This window comes from Choloepus didactylus, chromosome 21 (genome assembly GCF_015220235.1).
Source record: "Choloepus didactylus isolate mChoDid1 chromosome 21, mChoDid1.pri, whole genome shotgun sequence".
Taxonomy (NCBI): domain Eukaryota; kingdom Metazoa; phylum Chordata; class Mammalia; order Pilosa; family Megalonychidae; genus Choloepus; species Choloepus didactylus.
The window spans coordinates 19,590,233-19,609,276 of NC_051327.1; the positions used below are offsets into that span (position 1 = coordinate 19,590,233).

A 19,044-nucleotide genomic window follows, 5' to 3' on the forward strand; every position below is an offset into this window, starting at 1 on the left:
TCCTGCCAGGAGCATGGGAATGTAGCTCAACCAAGCTCCAGCTGCAGTTTTAATTAATAAATTTGGATTACTGAATATAGGCTATAAGCACAGATAAACCTGGAGCAAGCAGGAAAGGAACCCAGAGGTTTATCCTGGCAGAGAGGAGGCAGGGCTGATGGAAAAAAAATACATTAATAAATAAAAACAGAGGCTTTTGGAGTCTGCTGAGATCAGAATACTGGAAAAGGTCTGTGTCCCAAGAAAAGGGGTACACAAAATCAGATATCAACTCTGGTTCTTTCCTGGTGAACTGGAGGGCTGGGGACTGGCTCTGAAAAGGGGATTTCTTGCTTTTTTTCCCCTTTGTTTATCTCTCATTCTAAGTAGCTTATTAGGGAAAGCCTCAGGCCTTTTTAATTGTCAGCATTGATCCAGGCAAGGATGGAGTTAAGATAGTCAGAGAGTCAAAGGAAAACTCAAGTGTAGGAGACAACTCCCTAAAAGAGCTTATCTTCTCTAAGAAAAGAGGGGGGTGGGACCCAGCTCATGTGGTGGCCCTCCCTCAGAGAACTCAGACCCCAGGGCCGGGGGTGGGCAGTAAAAGCTTAAGCTTGGCTTCTGACACCCTTGGTCCCTGGCCAGCACAGGGCCCACTGAGAATTAAATATACTGTACCTCTTTACACCAGTGGGGATCTGTGGGCTGACAAGTGCTACTGCTGGATAGCATAGGAAAAGCACAGGGTCTAGACGCCTCACAAGAAAGCTTGTCTATCTGCTAGGTCTCACCCTCAGGGAAACCTGATACTGAATACAGCCTCCTCCTGAGATCTGGGCCTGTCTGGACTGGGAAAATCTGATTGGAATAATCAAGGAAACCAATGCCTAGATAACAAAAAAATTACAAATCACACAAGGAAAAATGAAGATATGGCCCAGTCAAAGGAAAAAACTTACACTTCAACTGAGATACAGGAATTGAAACAACTATTAATCAAATAAGTCTCCTAAATCAATTCAAAAATCAAATCAGTTAGTTGAGGGAATATACGGCAAAAGAGATGAAGGATATAAAGAAGTCATTGGGCAAACATAAGGAATGAAAGGCACAATAGAAGAGATGAAACACACAATGGGGACGTACAACAGCAGATTTAAAGAGGCAGAAGACAGGATTCATGAACTGGAGGACAAGACATCTGAAATCCTACACTCAAAAGAACAGATAAGGAAAATAATGGAAAAATTTGAGCAGGGTCTCAGGGAACTGAATAACAAAATGAAGCACATAAATATACATGTCACAGGTGTCCCAGAAGAAGAAGAGAAGGGAATAGGGGCAGAAAGAATAATGGAGGAAATAGTCACTGAAAATTTCCCATCTCTTACGAAAGATATAAAATTACAGATCCAAGAAACACAGTGTACCCCAAACAGAATAGATCTGAGTAGACCAACTCCAAGACATTTAATAATCAGATTATCAAATGTCAAAGAAAAAGAGCAAAGAGAAAAGCGATCAAGAAAAAGCAGCAAGAGAAAAGCGATCTATCACAAAGGAAGCTTGATAAGACTATTTGCAGATTTTTCAGTAGAAAACATGGCGATGACAAGGCAATGGTATCATATATTTAAGATACTGAAAGAGAAAAACTGCCAACCAAGAATTCTATATCTGGCAAAATTGTCCTTCAAAAATGAAGGAGAGTTTAAAATATTTTCAGACAGACACTGAGAGAGTTTGTGAGTTTGTGAACAAGATACCAGCTCTACAAGAAATACTAAAGGAAGCCCTTTGAAACATGCTTCCATTAATTGTAACAAAGGCAATATACCAAAGCTAAATGTCTGTAAGAGGGGAATATAAGGGAGTGATATTGGATCCTTGGTGGTGGTGATTTTGTCTGACCTTTTCATTGTATTTTATTTTTCTTCTACCTTTTGTATTTTTATTCATTTTTTTTCTTCTTTTCCTTTTTCTTTGGGGAAGAGATGGAAATCCTCATATAGATTGTGGTGGTGAATGCACAACTATGGATGATTGCATGGTATGTGAATATATCTCAATAAAATTGCATTAAAAAAGTTACTTAAATTCTATAATCTTGGGTTTGCTCATGTGTAAAATGGAGATAAGAGCACCCATCTCAAAAGGTAATGTGAGTGCTTAGCACATCAGCTGGTCTTATAACTGGCACTATCAGAAAAAAATGAATGTCTTCTGCACCTAGCCTTAACGTAAGCCTTAGTCACTGCTACTCAAGATCATTTTTATGACGATCTCTGCTAATAGTGTTTCCTCTTCCTCAGTAGATGCAACGAGTCCTCCATGTTCCTTTGCTTGTCTTCTCAATGCCCTGTGATACCATTACATTATTAGTGATATTAAGCACTTTTTATTCCAGTATTGGTGGTTGCCTATGGTGGGAAAAAGAAACATATCGAACAACTAGGGAAAACACAAAAATCTCCTAAAGTTTTTTATCTTACAAATCCTGGGAAAGGAAGTGAAAAGATTTTCTGGGCCCAGATCCATCGTCTAAGAGAACTGTACTTCATTTCCTGACGGTCAGACACGTTCTGCTTCTTGCATCCATAAGGTGAGCACCATCTTGTTTCTCTGGAACCTGGGAGCTGGTATGTCCTCTCCCTATAGAAAAGTATTTTTCTAGCTCAAACTTCATTTTGGGTTTCCTATCTGGGGCACATACCTCCTCCATAACTGATTTCTAGGGCAATGGCAGTTGACATACCCTGACTCCCAGGGACTGGGGTAGGCCCTCCAGGCCTAGGTTTCCCTCCACTTGTGGGGATTCTGTGATGGCCTCCACAGGTGAGAGACTAGTTTAACTCCACTGGATTGTGACCTTGCCAGTGATACCCTATGCAAATTCACCTTGTCCTGAAAATGTAAACATGTTCAGTGGGTATTAACTCACAAAGGAGCAAAGATTTAGAAGGTGAGCTCTCACTGGTGGTCCAGGGGGAAATGATTTGATGGCTCACACAAACGTGGAGAGGTGGGAGGAGAAAAAGAGAACTTAGAAGGGAAGGAAGAAGAGAGCCTTGAGGAGCTACTAAAGGGAAAGAGGTAGAAGCTGAAGCAAGCCAGTGAGGGGCCGGTGAGACACAGAGAGCTCCAGCTTTCCCTGAGCCTCACAGCCCTTGGGGATAGAGATGGAAGAACCTGTTGTTCTGGTTCCCATTTTCAGCTTGGCGACTACATCTCCTTCTACATCCTTCACTTGTTTGAGTCCTTGCTGCTTGGGGAGGGGTGGAAAAACAGAAGCACCTGCTAGCTACTTTCTTTGGCCAAACTCCATGTCCGGTTGGAAGGGAACCTGCCTCTTTTGGGAAGGTCAGAGACCAAGACACAGGAATCCTTAGGAGTTCAGTTATCAATGTCTCCAAGGGGTTGGCTTCCAAGGGGTTGGGGCAGGAACTGGAAATACTGGGGTCAGGTTGGGGTCAGGAAAAGCAGACTGTTGAGTATAGCTTCTAATTAGTTCTTCACGCAACTGGAAATTTCAAAAACTGCCATTATCAGTGTACAAATTCAATGTGGGTGGTTTCTTATTAATCCTTCGATTTTAAAAATTCTCTGCCTAGGGTTTTGATTCATGCCAGATGTCTAGTCAAAAATTCCAGGCTTCCACAGACCTATTCATCAGTCAGTTCAAGTGGCACAAGTTTGTGGCTGTGGGGTTGGTCATTGCAATTTGGGTGAGTACTACACTTTCTTTAGATCTCTGTCCACCCACAGGGCTTGAATAAATTACTCTGCTCAGTATAATCTGGGAGAAGGGAGTTGTCAGAAGCAGTCTCATTCAAATTTTCTGCTTCTAATTCAGGAATACTTGTCAGGGTGGGACAAGTACTTAGCAAGAGAATGAGCAAATTGTATCAGGAAGGGGTAGCTGTAAGGGAAGCCAAAGCACAACTCCAAGAGTTTGTTTGAGAAGCAGATATTAGAAATCAAAGCTGCACATGCTTTCTCTTTCCCCAAGTTTTTATATTTCTGCTCTGGCTCAGCTGGCTGTTTTCCAGTTCTTAAACTGAGAAGGCTACCATTACCTCCATTTCTTTATCTCTAAGGACACCCTGCTCTTTCCTCTCTACATTGGTGCATATGTAGAAGTTTCCTTTCCCCCCTGGTTCTGCCACACACAAAAAAAGTTGTAATTCTTCAAAATGGGGCTTTACCAGGAATATAATAGGGGGAAAAAAAGGCAAAAGAAACCTCAAAGATATAAACCTATATATTTAAAGAGTACAAATCACTTAAGTTAAGAAGATAAATAGCAAACAGATGCAAACGGAATGGTCTCCACAGCTCCATTCTCTGGGTGTTAGTTCAAACTTTTCAATATTTAGCCTGAGATAAGTTTATGTTGTTGCTGTGAATAGTTCCAGTGAAACTGAAAATCTATTCTTAAACACCCTTTCTTGTTTTCTAGTCCAACTCAGGTCCCTATCAGAGAATGGAAGGTAGTTGTTCAGTCGAGAATTGTTACTTCAGAATGGAGTACACTTTTGCCAGTAGTGCCCCCAAGGTTGTATTTCTTGGGGACTTGAGCCCTGCAGGAGGATAAGAACAGCCCAAAGGATGGCATTTCCAGATATGACTATGGAGCCATAAGCCCCTAGGCCCCTATTCTAGTTTGCTAATGCTGCTGCAATGCAAAACACCAGAAATGGATTGGCTTTTAAAAAAAGGGGGTTTATTTGGTTACACAGTTACAGTCTTAAGGCCATAAAGTGTCCAAGGTAACACATCAGCAATCGGGTACCTTCACTGGAGGATGGCCAATGGTGTCCGGAAAACCTCTATTAGCTAGGAAGGCACGTGGCTGGCGTCTGCTCCAAAGTTCCGGTTTCAAAATGGCTTTATCCTAGGATGTTCCTCTTTAGGCTACAGTTCCTTAAAAATGTCACTCTTAGTTGCACTTGGGGTATTTGTCCTCTTTTAGCTTCCCTGGAGCGAGAGTCTGCTTTCAATGGCCGTTCAAAATATCTCTCATCTGCAACTCCTGTGCTTTCTTCAAAGTGTCCCTCTTGGCTGTAGCTCCTCTTCAAAACATCACTCACAGCTGCACTGAGTTCCCTCTGCCCATCAGCTCATTTACATAGCTCCACTGATCAAGGCCCACCCTTAATGAGTGGGGTCACGCATCCATGGAAATATCTCATCAGAGTTATCACCTACAGTTGGGTGGGGCACATCTCCATGGAAACACTCAAAGAATTCCAATCTAATCAGCACTAATATGTCTGCCCCACAAGATTGCATCAAAGAATATGGCTTTTTCTGGGGGACACAATACATTCAAACCAGCACAGCCCCCTTGCCCTGAAGTTGTGTTCTCCTCCTGCATCCCTCTATTTTCTGACCTGTTCACTTTCATCCCATCAACCAGGTGGTTCCATCCTAAGCTGAAATTCATCTTCTTCATCTACTGTCTTATGTTAGAATTCAGACCTTGCCTGTTTTTTTCCATTGGCTGCTCCCTGAGGGTAGCCTTCTAGGTCCTTCTTCTGTGTGTAAAGGATCTCCTCATTATAAATCAGAGAAAGGATGGTGGTGTGTTGAGGAAAGAGGAAATATGAGTGGGGGGTGAAGCAGGACTTGTGGGGGTGGCAGGGGTGGGGGTTAAGAGAGAGTGGAGGGTTGGGTCCAAACTTAGACTCCCCTCTGGTGGCCATGGGACTCTGACACTCAGGATGGGATATCTGGCACCAGGGTGGTGGGGCAAAAGCTGACAGGGACAAGAAGACAGCAATTGCTATTGATTTTCTTGGTTCTGGTGCAATGCTCACACGCACTGTTCTAAACAGGAAATGGTCCCTGCAGATGTGTGTGGTGGCAGCTCGTAGGCTAGCACAAGGCTTCCTGGGCAAAGGAGGACTAAGTTTGGTGAATGGAAAACTCCTTCCCAGAAGGAAAATGAAGGTACACAAACCACCCACACCTTCCTCTTTCTCTACCTGCAGGTCTTATACTTCAGGATTTCCTGGCCGGACAGCACCAGCCCTCTGCCCCCAAGGCCGCGCCCTGCCTACCAGTCCTCTGACTCTCTCCCACTGGGGCTCTTCAACCTGACCCAACTTCTGCACTGGCCTCCGACCCCGGGGGATGGGGGAGACCTTTTGGCTTCCACCAGCCCCCAGACCTCCACCTACTACCTGAGGGAGCCTGCCCAGGCCAGCTATGCCCTGGGAGGGCACCTGGAGGCCGTGCTGATGGCCAAGGACCACCGGGGCAGGCCCAAGACCCACGGTGGGGATCTCTTTCGGGCACAGCTAGTGGGTCCCGACCGGAAGACAGGGGTCCCTGGGGATATCCAGGATCTGGAGAATGGCACATACCTACTGTCCTTCCCCCTGCTCTGGGCTGGGCAGGCCCAGGTGCAAGTGCGGCTGATCCACTCCAGCGAGGCAGTTGGGGTTCTGCGGAGAATCTGGAGGGACCAATGGGCCACAGTTGATTTCACGGGCTATTTCAGGGGACCCACGGGATATGAAGAAAGTGCAATTTGCAATGTTAACCCCCTTTTGATGGGGAAGGAAGAGTCTACCTGTCACTACAGGGATGAAGATTCAGGCGAGCTCTGGTTCTGCGCCAGGCCCCCCACCCTGCCCTGTGACTCACTGGTAGAGCATTCAGGCGGAAGTTACTGGAATGTGACCACAGCCTATGATGAGGCCCTGATGGCTTGGTAAGAAGCCCGGCATCATCTGGGATGCCTGCCCCAACCCCTGAATCCTGATCCTGTGGCTGTTCTGCCCGAACCCCTCCTCTCATCATTTTATCTCTTCCCTTCTTTGGGTGAACACTTCCATGTACTGAGCACCTGCTATATGCCAGGCCTCATGCTAAACGCTGACTGTTTATAGATAAGCTGGGGGCTGCTGGAGAGGCAGTGGGGTTCAGGTGAGAGGGCTGGCAGTTGAGATAGTCACTGCTGTGTGACCCTGTGAAGCGGGAGGCAGACAAGGGTAGCACTGGGAAGAAGTGGGCTCCAAAGAGCCTACAAGTTATCACTCGCTGTTATGAGGAATGGAGCAAGCCACCTGGGGGGGGGGGTCTGCAGCACTGGTGCACACAGAGCTGGAGACCCTCATGGCCCCGTCTCACCCCAGATGTGCATCCTTGGGGGTCTCAGCAGCCCTTTGTGTCTTGGGGGTGGGGGAGGGGTGGTTTCCCCCATAACATCCACTCCTTGACCTGAGAATTTTGCACCAGGAAACCTTGGTCTTTACAGACAGATTTTAATTTTTGCTTGGGTCAGAAAAGGAGAACCACGTGTCCTCTTTGCACAGGTGGACTGGAAATAAATTTATGATTCAAAGCAGGAGTTGTATCAGGAAGGCAACCGAGCTCGGAGGTTACTATTTATTCGGTCTCTGACAAGATCCTGAAACTCTCTGTGGCCTCAGTTTTTCCTTATTTGTAAAATGGGAATAATAGTAGGACCTATCTCATAGAGTTGTGGTGGGGAATAAATAAGTTAATGTGGTTGATGTGTTAGCACAGGGCCAGCGCACTGCAGTCCACTCTTACACGTAATCCTAACCCAGGGTTGCAGGTGTTCTGTCGCTGTCCAAGGTCCTGGAGGTTCTGGGCACAAGGGGAGAGCAGGGCAGAAGTGGATTTATCCTGTGGAACTGACAGTCTGTGGGTAGAATCAGATATTAAACAGATGATTAGACATGTGGTCAATGTTCAATGGATATGAATTTGCAATGCCAAAGTCAGGTGTTTTGTTGACATCAACTTTAATCCAATCCTGAGGTTCTCTGCAGCCAGGCTGGTAGGAAGGGTCCCTCTCACCTCGGGCCCTGCAAAGGAACTGATGCCTTGGCCTTTAGGGGTCCTCCTTTAGTTCTCTCCTCACTGGTCACCCCAAAGTGCCCCTTCTCCAAGCCTGTGTGGTCTTGGGCCCCGCGGAGTGTTCAGGAATTGCCTCCTGTGTCCAGTATCCCTAGTGTCTCAGTTTCCTGGGGCTGCCATAATAAAGTACCATAAATTCGGGGGCTTAAAGCAGCAGAAATGTACCATCTCACAGTTGTGGAGGCCAGAAGTCCAAAATCAAGGTGTGGGGAGGCCGTGCTTCCTCTGAAGCCTCTAAGGGAGGCTCCTTCCTGGCCTCTTCAGTGTCTCGTGGTGGCCAGCAGTCCTTGGTGCTCCTTGGCTTATAGATGCATCACTCCCATCTCTGCCTCCATCTTCACATGGCCTCTTCTTTCTCTCAGTGTCTTATCTTTGTCTTTTCTTCTTATAAGGACATCAGTCATGTTAGATTAAGGGTCCAACCTAATCCAGTATGACTTCATTTTAAATTAAGTAATCTGACATCTGCAAAGATCCTATTTCCAAGTAAAGTCACATTCATGGGAGGGGAATGAGGACTTGACATGTCTATTGGGGGGACACAATTCATATAGAACACCTGGTATACTACAGTTGTCCCTCTATGGGGACTAGGGCCTGGCTACTCTCAGGCAGGTCCCCTTTGGGCATCTTCCCAGACTGCAGGAATATTCTCTCACTTTCCCCATCCCCATCCTTACCCCTGAAAGAAAATCTGGGGTACAACCTCTTCAATAAGTCCAAACAGTCTTATCTATTATAGTTAAGTTGGGGGTACGTGGCTTTTTAAAACATGCAACATGATGAATGCTTAACTGTGGTATATATTGAGTGGCTTGAAGACAGGCTCCCCAACCTGCCTGTGGTGGTCAGGGCAGGTGACAATTGAACTGAAGCTTGAAGGAGAGCTAGGAGTAAGGAAAGCAGATGGGAAGCAAGGACTTTTGGAGCAGAGAGAATGGTGAGGGCAAAGCTATGGAAGCATGAGAATCTCCCCAACCTGCCTGGTGCGTCTAGGCACAGCAAGGAGGCTGAATGGCTAGGATGGAGAGAAGATGGAGATAGGATCAGTGAGGTTAAGGGAAGGGCAGGAAGCGACCAGGAAGAGCTTTGTAAGTACCTTGGCTTTTGCTCTCAGTGCACAGGGAGCCATCACAGGATTCTGCGCAGAAGAGGGGTGTGACATGATTTATATTCTAAAAGGCCACTCAGACTGCTGTGTTGAGAATGGACTGCAGAAGGTTAAGGGAGAAGCAGAGAGATCTGAAGGTAGGCCAGAGGTTCTCCAGTAATCAGGAGAGAAATGATGGTAGATCATATAGCAGGGAAGGTGGTTAAAATGATACATTTCTGGGCACATTCTCAAGGCAGAGTCCATAGGATTTCCTGACAGACCGAATGTGGAACGTGACAAAAAGAGAGAAGTCATGGAGGGCTGCCCGGTTTGGAGCCTGTTCAGCTGGAAGGATGCCGTTGTCATCAACTGAAATGGGGAAAGTTTTAGGTGAACAGGTGGGGGTGGAAATCAGGAGTCCAGGAAATCAAGAGTGGAGATGTTGAGCAATGCCAGTAAAATAGAAGTCTGGGCTGGAGATATAAACGTGGAAGTTAAAGTCAGAAGGCTGAGTGGGATCACCAAGGGGATGGGTATAAACAACAAAGGGGGTAAGGACTGAGCCAGGGCTGCTCCAACATAAAGAGGTTGGAGAGAAGCAGGGGTGGGGGTTTGGGAGAGGGAGTGGTGGCCATGAAAGGAGACTGAGAAGGAGCGCTAGGCAGGTAGGAGATCCGGGCTTAGTGGTGTCCTGGAAGCCAGGTAAACAACGTGTCTGAGGGAGGAGGGAGCTATCAGCCAGGCCAGATTCTGCTACTGATGAGGGAAGGCGAGAAATGGGAACTGGTGTTGGATTTAGCCATTTCTGTGGAGTGGTGGGAGTGAGAGCTGGGCTGGCATGGGCACAGCGAGACAAAGAGGAGACAGAAGATGTTTCACAAGAAGCTCCAGACACCTTCTGCTTTCTGCCCTGAGGAAATCCCTGCAACAAGGAAATACGAAGAAGCTGGGGCCCTGAACTCCAGCTTCCAACCCCTTTTCTGCCCCCTCCCCCAAGCCCTGTCTTCCAGGAACCCGGATGCTGAAACAGAAGTCCTTGGCTTTGAGAACCTCCTTTCCTCCAAGAACCACCATTTCACCTTAGCCCGGGCTTCCTTCCCCTCATCCACTTTCATTGAGGGCCCCCTTCTTGTCAATTGATTTCTCTCCAGGAATGTGACAGACAAGATCCTGGCTCGGGGAATCCCCATCTGGGTGGCCAAGGATAACAACAGGAATCTGGGTAAGCAGCTTGCAGAAAAAGCATCACTCACTGAATGACATGCTGGGGAGTGGTTGAGATGGGAAATTTGATGTTGCATAAATGTTTTCACAATTTAAAAAGAGAGACTAAAGAGATAGTGACAATTAAATGCAACCCATGATCGTGGACTGGATCTAATCACGGAGGAGGAAATGCCCAAAAGGACATTATTGGGACATATGAAAGGTTGGAATACAGACTGTAAGCTATATATCAATGTTAAGTTTCTTGAGTTTGATAACTGTATTTGGGGTGGTTAATCCTTAAGTGAATATTCTTGTTCTTAGGAAATATACATGGAAGAAATAAGTGTTCAAGGAGCATGCTGTATACAACCTACTATCAAATGTTTAGTAGGTAGATATGTAGGTAGTTAGATGGATGGGTGAATGGATGGTTAGATAGATAGATAGATAGATAGATAGATAGATAGATAGATAGAATGATATGGCAAATGTGGTAAAATGTTAAAAGTTGGTTGATCTGGGTATCTGGGTGGGGGGTATGTTGGAGTTCTCTGTATAGGTTTTATATTATTTTTGCAACTGTCCCCTAGGCTTGAAATTATTTCAAAATTAAGATTTTTTTTTAAATAAAAAGTAATAAAAACTTTTTTTTTAAAGCAGCACTTATTTCATTAGGCATTTCTGTCCCCACTGATTGTGCTGCCACTGCTTACAGTTCTGTCCCCAGAACAACCATGCCACGCTGGGCTCCCGGCCTCCAAGCCCTCCGGCTTCTACCACCAAGGCGTGTGGCACTCGCTGTCCTGCTCCGGCCGCTCCTTCCCCACGGCCGACAGCGTCCTGGGCTGCCTGGCTGGCCGCGAGGTCCACATGATGGGGGACTCGACGCTGCGGCAGTGGTGGGAGTACCTGCGCGACACTGTGCCGTGTGAGTGGCTGGGGGAGGGCGTAGGACTCCTGAGAGAGGGAGGGAAGCAGAGCTTTGTGAAGGCAGAAAATGTCTCCCTTGTCAATGGGGCAAAATGCCTGGATTTCAGGAGAGTGATGTGGAAGAACAGGACATCTAGCTTTGGGTCAGGGGAAGAGCTAGGAGACAGGATGCCAGATTAATCCGTTGTTTAAGAGATTACGCATAATCGCCACAATTTAGTAGGATATCGAGGGATCAACAGGAGAGCAGGTGTGTTTGAAGAACAGTGAAACGATTAAGTTTGACTGCGAGTGAGGATTTGCTTGGGGGGAGTGAAGGAATAGAGTTGGAATTTCAGAAAGGAATTGTGGGGAAAACAGGGTTTAGAGGGGTTATCTTGTGGCAATTAGGAGACCCCAATGTTATAAGGAGAGCTTTCCATTTGTAGGGCAGATTGGATTGAAAAGAAAGACCAAAGTCCAGTTATGAGACAACAGTAGAGTCAACAAGTGAGATGATGAGAGGATAAATTGGTTAAGAAATAGTATCAGGGTTCTAAAAGGAAAGAAAATGACTGGATAACCAAGAAAATGGACACAAAATGGAAATTACTGAGATGAGTGACAGGATATAGGGGCAGGGGAGGAGGAGTGGCAGAAGATGGTATAAAATTTATTTTATACCCCTTCACAGGGAGTTGAAGAGGTGGCGGGGGCTTCTTGGGGAACACGTTAGTGGGGCATTTGAAGACATAGGATTGGAGTTGAAATGAGACATCAGAGCTGAAGACAGAGTTTTGATAGCTATTGTCTAAGGATAAAAGTTAATAAAAGAGGGAAGTGTCATGCAACATGGGTCCCATCTGAGTCTTTCATGCACCAGGGTTTGGGACAAATTCCACAATTTAACAACACTCGGATTAAAGAATTTGCTTTCTGGGAAAAAGGCAACCAACGAGCCAAGAAAAAGCGAGAAAATAGAGAACAGGCGCGCCCACCCCTCCCCCATCATCCCCGAGAGAGGGCATGGGGCTCTGTGCGGATCTGTGCTCTGTGGAAATCACTCCTCCTCCCACCACACTCCTTTCTTACCTACAAGGGTGAAGGAAACTGTACCAGGCTCCTTAGCAGGAGGCCGTCTGGACTGGGGCTGCCATTTGTTTACAGGAGTCATTTGAAAACACCAGCTGCCCCCTACCTGAGACCTGAGTGGGAGGCCATATACTCTCCTGCTGTGGAAGGATCAAAGCCCCCAGCCTCAACGGAGGTGGAGCCTGGGTGCAGTCCCTCCCTCTGGGAGAAAGGAGAGCCCAGGAACCAGCTAAAGCAGTGTTTAGGCAACCTTAAGTGAGCTTTGGGATAGTTCTGCTTAGGGCATGGTAGAGTGGATAAGTTCCCAAGCCAGAGGTGTTTTCCAAGATAGATGGCAGCTCATGATAAAAGGCTGGGAGAACCAGATGAGGGAAAATGCTAGAGAGGAGCCAAGGACAATGAGGACTGAGAGTAATGCTTCAGATGTGGTAATTAGGATGTTGCTGGCAATATTGTGGAGAAAAGTCAGGTGATTTGGTGCACTAAATGGAATGGCATGCTAGAGCTTTTGTATTCTTCAAAGAGGACACACAGCCCATTATTAACCCTAGCCTTCCCCTCTCATCCCCCTGACAGCCCTGAAACCAGTGGATCTACATGTCACTTATCAGACCGGGCCCCTGATGGCGGTGGACACTTCTCTGGGCATCGTGCTGCACTGGAGGGCCCATGGCTGGCCCCTGCGCTCCCTTCGCACCCCAGTGGCCTCCCTGCACTCTGTGGCCCGGGAGCTGGGGGGCCTGGCTGGGGGCCCCCACACAGTTGTGGTGCTGGGCCTGGGCGCTCACTTCACCACCTTCCCTCCATCCATCTTTGTCCACGGCTTGTGGGGATCCGGGCAGCCGTGGCTGCACTGCTGGCCCGGGAACCTCTCACGCTCGTGGTCATCAAACTGGCCAACACGGGCTACAAGTCTGTGTATGGCAGCGACTGCTTCACCCTCCAGCTGAACCGGCTCCTCTGAGCTGCCTTTGCTGACCTCCGCGTGGCCTGGGTGGACGCCTGGGAGATGACCTCCAGCCTGGCCCTGCCAGACAAGAGCCACCCAGGACGACTCATTGTCCGCAACGAGGTGGACTTGCTCCTCTCCTTCATCTGCCCCATCTGAGTGCCTCTGTGGGCCCTGGGGCTGTGTGGGTGGGGAAGCTGGAAGCCCTATCTCTCAGCCATGGGTACCTCTTCTCCATCTCTACCCAGCAATACACAGGCCATGAAATCAGCTGGCAAGAGTTGAGATGGGGTGGTGGCTTGTTAGGGGCTGAGGATTGGAAGAGGGGAGGGCAGGTAAGGCTGGCAGGGGGTCAAAGCATCTTAAGAGGTTTAGCTCCCACATGGAAATGCAGTGCTGGGGATGGGGGTAGGAGATAGAGATAGGGACACCTACTACATCAGTGCATCTGAGGACTGCTCATTTTGTGTGACGGTGTCTCCATTTTGAGTATCAATGAGCCTTGCAAAGTGTCACTCTACAGGAGAGTCTGAGTGTATATACAAAGGCTTTTATGTATTGCTTTGTAAAATAAAACATTTCTCCTAGTTGTGAGAAGTGATACATGCTTTTATAGAAAATTTGGAAAACTATTAACAAAAAATAAATATCACCTAGAGTCCTATGACTGGGAGATAATCACTGTTCAAGTACAGATTTTTCTATGTGTTAAATTCCCCAGATTTTTCTACGTGTTAAATTTTTTTCCTATCCCTGTCCCCTTTTTACACTTGAGATATACATCAAGGGATTATTCAGAGGTTTTAACGGAAATTAAAAAGGATTTGGGTATGCCTCTGGCTCAGTAAAGGTCCTCCAAGAAGCAGAAGCCAAGATAGGATTAAAAGCGCAAAGATTTTATTAGAGGAAACAGCTTTGGGAGATAATGCGGAGGTAGTCAGGTAAGGCTGGGAGAGCCATCAGACTGTGATGCAAGGATGACCCCAAGTAAAGGAGGCAGGGACGGAAGGTTGGTTGGTGCATCCTAGGCCACCATACAATCTAAGGAAAGCCTGACAAAGCAGTTGGGAAGTCCTCAAGTCAAAGATGGCAAACAGAGGAGTCCTGGGTCTCCCAGGAAAGGGCCAGCCCTAGTCTCCCTGTGCACTTGGTCGTAATCCAAGGGAAGAGTGGGCTCATTGTGATGGATTTCAGCGTGCAGCAGCTGGGGCCATGGATCAATTACAGTCCCTGTAGCCGGAGGTCTGCAAAACACATTCTCATGGCCACCACCCTCACCTGTGCACTGCACAGCTCTACTTTTCCATACAGGCTTGGGGAGCAGCTCCTCCGTGGATCCTGGGGCCTCTGCTCCCAAGAGGATGCTCAGAGGAGGGACATTAGCGACGTCACCTCCCATGGCGGCAGTAGGTCTTGGGGCTCCAACCAAAGTACTCATCCTCTCCCTCTTCCACCGTTCTTTCTAAATTCCCCTCACTCTTAACTCTCACCTAGACAAATCTTGGTGGCAAAGAACAACAAAATAAAACTTAAGGAAAACAGGAAGAAGAAATTAATGACGAAAACTTGAGTGTCTGCAACGGGGCAAGAGGGAATCTTTTTGTGGGTTATGGGAATGTTTTAAAATTGGACTGTGGTGATGGTTGCACAACCCTGTAAATTTACAAAAAAAAAAAATCATTGAATTGCACAGTTAAAATGGATAATTTGTGGCCTATCAATTATACCTGAATAAAGCAGTTTAAGATGATAAAATACAGAAAGGAATGAATTACAGAATAAAAAAAAATCAACAAAACTAATAAATAAATCCAAGAGGAAGGAAACAGGGGTCCTGAAACTAAGAGATGGAAGTTGTGGCGACACCACTCAGGACTGCCCCGCAAAACGTGACCTAGTTGTAAAATGCTGGGACGCTAAGCTCCGCCGGTCTAGACAGCGCTGCCGGGTCACCCAGCAGTCATGCCACTAACACGGAGGCCAGGCCTCTCCATGGCACCACACACAGGTCCAGAAGGGGGGCTGTGGTCTAACCTGTGCCACCCGGGCCCCGCCAGGGACTGTCTCAAAGCAGGTCCGTGAGGGGAGAGCGGCTCTGCCCTGTCACGGCCCCTGTCAGGCCTAAGAGATCACAGGTAGAGTTTTGGCCACGAGCCAGACTCCACAAGCTGGCTTTGATTTTATTCTGGTTTCAGTTCACTCCCACTCTGCTGGGGAACCCAGAAAATACGAGGTCCCCCTGCTCCTTTCTAGGCTAGCTCAGACCCAGTTCTTGTCTCCCACCCCCATAAAACTGCCCAAAGCTCTCCTTAATTTCTCAGCAGCTGTTCTCTGCTCAGCTTCTCAGCCAAGTGGGCACAAATGCCTTCAAGGAAAGCCTTTGCAAAGCTCAGGCTCACCTCTCCCAGCTTCCTTCTCTCTGGGATCTCATGATGTCTAATATCATATCTAAGAAAGCTGACAGGGACTGCCAATGTCTGCGGTATTGACATTAAGGTGAAGTTGATAAGGTATGATGTATAAATGTTTTATATCAGGGGCCAGCGTACTTGTTCTGTAAAGGGTCATATAATAAATATTTCAGGCTTTGTAGATCACACAGTCCCTGAGCAATTATTCAACTCTTATCATTGTAGCACTAAAGCAGCCACTGGCAATATGTAAATGAATCGGTGTGGCCATATTCCAATAAACCTTTTCTATTACTATTATTATTTTAAATAAGAGCAGGCAGAGGGTGAGATTTGGCCTACAGGCCACAGTTTGCTGACTGGGATTCACAACACTGCTGCTTCTCTCTTACTGGGAGAGGTATGCTAAGTTCTCACACTGTGTTTGAGTATGTTTCTATCTCTACTTATAATTCTGTCAATGACTGCTTTATATACACTGAGGCTATGTTATCAAGTAAATACAAATTTAGAATTGTATCTCCCTGATGGCCCTTTTTCGTTATGAAATGTCCCTCTGTAGGTCTAGTAATACTTTTTTCCTTTCAAAGCCTACTTTGTCTGGTATTAATACCGCCAAGCCTCTTCTCTTTTATTTAATGTTTACATGGCATATCATTTTCCATCCTTTTACTTTTGATCTTTCTGTTTTCTGGCATTTTAGATGTGTCTCTTATAAGTGATGTAAAGACTGTGTCTTTGTCCACTATGGTGATCATTACTGGGTCCATTAACTTTTTTAAAAAAATGTGACAAGAGCAGTAACAGCAAGCTATGCAAAGAGCTTGCTCACCCAACTATCTTTTTTTCCCTAAACTTTTTAATTGTAAAATAAAGCACAAATACATAAAATTGCATAAAACTCATGTAAGACTAATATATGGCATAACAAATTATCATGAAGCAAACATCCTTGCAATAATGCCTAGATAAAGAAAGAGAACCTAGGCAACCTGCCACCATGTCTGGGGTTCAATCAAAAACAGCCAGGCATGCAAACCAGAAAAGAATTAAAGAAAAAGAAACAGACCCAAAGGAGATCCAAATATTGGAGCCATAAGAAACAAACTTTAAAATAACTATCATTAATATGTTACAGGAATTAAATGACAAGATTGAGAGATTTAGCAGAAAATGAAAAACTAAGAAACAAAAGTAATTTCTGGTTTTGAAAAATACAGTAATTAAAACTAATGATTCAATTGAGATGTTTACCAGCAGATTAAACAGTTTAAGAGAGAATCAGTAAACCACAAGGTAGGTCATAAGAAAATATCCAAACCAAAGCAAAGAATGATAAAATTATGGAAACTATGAAAAAGAATATAAAATGTGGGGCCTAATAAAAAGGTCTAACATGCATATCACTGGAGCCCAGCAGAAGAGGAAAGAACATTTGAGGCAGAAGTAATGCATAAAGAGATAGGAGCAACTGAAGGACAAAAAATAATTTCTCAACATTAATAAGGAAAATCAGAAGGTAGAATTCTTCAAAGTGATGGAAGAATTAACTGTCATCCTAGAATTCTATATCCACTGAGTATGTTACTCAAGAATAGAGGTGAAGTAAAACCTTTCAGGCAAACAAACCCAGAGAATTCTTCATCAGTACAATGTGTACTTAAAAAAAATACTAAAGGCAGAAAGAAAAATGGTACCAGGAGGCTTAGAGACACAGGAAGGAATAAGAACAACCAAAATAATATATCTGTGACAAATATGAATTAATATTTATTATATTAAAAATATTAAAAATACATTGGGTTTAAAGTAAATATAAAATTTAAAGTCACAAACACCATTATACAAAACGCAGGAGGAGAGCAAAGAGTTGAACTGTCCATCCATTTCTTGTTTTGGTAAAAGCATTAATTTATATTAGATTTTAATAATTCAAGGATAAATGTTATAACCTCTAGGTTAAACACTAAAATAATGTGTAACAAGCTGATGAAGGAAAAACTGAATATTTAAAAATACTCTACTTAATGCAAACAAGACAAGAAAAGAGATAAAAAGGAACACAGCTCAGGTGGAAAAGTAGAAAACAAATACATTTAAAACAAATATATCAGTAACTACATTAAAGATGGACAGATTAAATCATCCATGCTAAAAGACAATGCTACTTAGAAGAGACACATCTTAAGTATAAGGATATAGAAATGCTGAAAGTAAAAGAAGGGGGAAAAGATATGCTATGTAAACATTTACTGAAAAGGAACTGATATGACTATTTGAATATCAGACAAAGTAGACTTTGAGGCAAAAAGTATTACTAGACATAAAGAATGATATTTTATCATGAAAGAGTTGACTTACCAGGTAGATAAAACCATTCTAAATTTGTATGCCTCTAATAATATTGCCTCAATACATAAGCCAAACATTGACAGGACTGCCAGGGGAAATAAATAAATTACACAACAGATAAATAAATCATACAATAAATAAATCTCTATAATCATAGAGGCAGATTTTAACACTTCTCTCAGAAACAGATGAAACAGGAAGACCAAAAGGTATCAGTACTAATATAAAATATTTGAACAATACAATTAACAAGCTTGATTAAGTTGACATATATAGAAAACTGAACCGACAATTGCAGAACACCCATTCTTTTCAAGTGCAGATGGGGTGTTTAGCAAAATAGACTATATGCCAGATTATAAAGCAAATCCCAACAAATTTCCAAGAACTGAAATCACACGGAGCATGATCTCTGACCACGGTACAATTAAGCGGGAAATCAATAACTAAATGATGAAATAGAAATACCTGAATTTTGGAAATTAAGCAATACATTTCTGAATAACCCACAAGTCAAAGAAGAAATTGTAATGGAAATTAGAAAATACTTTGGACTGATTAATAATGAGATACAACAAATCAAAACTTGTGGAATTCAGTTACAATCATGTTTGAAGGGTGATTTTATTTTTTCCCGCCTGAATGCTTCTATTAGAAAGCAAGAAAGGTGCCAAATCAATTATCTAGCTATTCATCTCAAGAGTAAAAAAGAAGGTGTCTGCGGAACCTGCTGGGGTCGGTGAGGGAGCTCCAGCAGCGGGATGCCGCCGTCCGGCCTTTTCCGTGGCCTCAGTACGTTCCTGAGCGGCGGCCTAGCCCTGGCCCCCGGGCTCCAGACCACTCGCCCCATGGCCACCGTGAACCAGAAGCAGCGCCTGGGGTCTCCGAAGCGGCCGCCCCGGAATCTGGGCCCCACGCAGGGCCGCCCGCAGCTGCAGGGCGTCGTTCCGCGCACGTTCATCCGCAAGCCCGAGAAGCCCAACTCGGCCAACCGCAAGTGCTGCCGGGAGCGGCTCAGCACGGGCCGCGAGGGCGTCTGCTTTATTCCCGCAGAGGGCCACAGCCTGCAGGCGCACCACGTCGTCCTGGTGCAGGGCGGCCGCACCCAGGACCTGCGCGGCAAGTACAACTGTGGCCATGTGCGGAAGAAGAAGTGA

The 19,044-nt window shown here is 45.3% G+C and overlaps 2 protein-coding genes across 2 annotated transcripts; both read left to right on the forward strand.

Annotated features, from left to right (window-relative positions):
* Window positions 1–2,510: 2,510 nt before the first annotated feature.
* LOC119517825 (NXPE family member 3-like) lies at window positions 2,511–13,715 on the forward strand. The gene is made up of 6 exons (XM_037814867.1): window positions 2,511–2,581; window positions 3,591–3,704; window positions 5,973–6,697; window positions 10,117–10,187; window positions 10,890–11,102; window positions 12,752–13,715. The coding sequence occupies exons 2-6, from the start codon at window positions 3,609–3,611 to the stop codon at window positions 13,123–13,125; spliced, it is 1,479 nt and encodes a 492-aa protein (XP_037670795.1). The 5' UTR covers window positions 2,511–2,581; window positions 3,591–3,608; the 3' UTR covers window positions 13,126–13,715.
* Window positions 13,716–18,648: 4,933 nt separating this feature from the next.
* Window positions 18,649–19,044, forward strand: LOC119517851 (28S ribosomal protein S12, mitochondrial-like). The gene has a single exon (XM_037814914.1). The coding sequence runs from the start codon at window positions 18,649–18,651 to the stop codon at window positions 19,042–19,044; it is 396 nt and encodes a 131-aa protein (XP_037670842.1).

What these genes read in the sequence shown, in the direction of transcription:
- LOC119517825 (XM_037814867.1), top strand. Translation starts at nt 3,609, where the DNA reads ATGTCTAGTCAAAAATTCCAGGCTTCCACAGACCTATTCATCAGTCAG. An exon ending in GATGAGGCCCTGATGGCTTG is followed by an intron (nt 6,698 to 10,116) that starts GTAAGAAGCCCG and finishes ATTTCTCTCCAG; the next exon opens with GAATGTGACAGACAAGATCC. An exon ending in CCTGCGCGACACTGTGCCGT is followed by an intron (nt 11,103 to 12,751) that starts GTGAGTGGCTGG and finishes TCCCCCTGACAG; the next exon opens with CCCTGAAACCAGTGGATCTA.
- LOC119517851 (XM_037814914.1), top strand. Translation starts at nt 18,649, where the DNA reads ATGCCGCCGTCCGGCCTTTTCCGTGGCCTCAGTACGTTCCTGAGCGGC.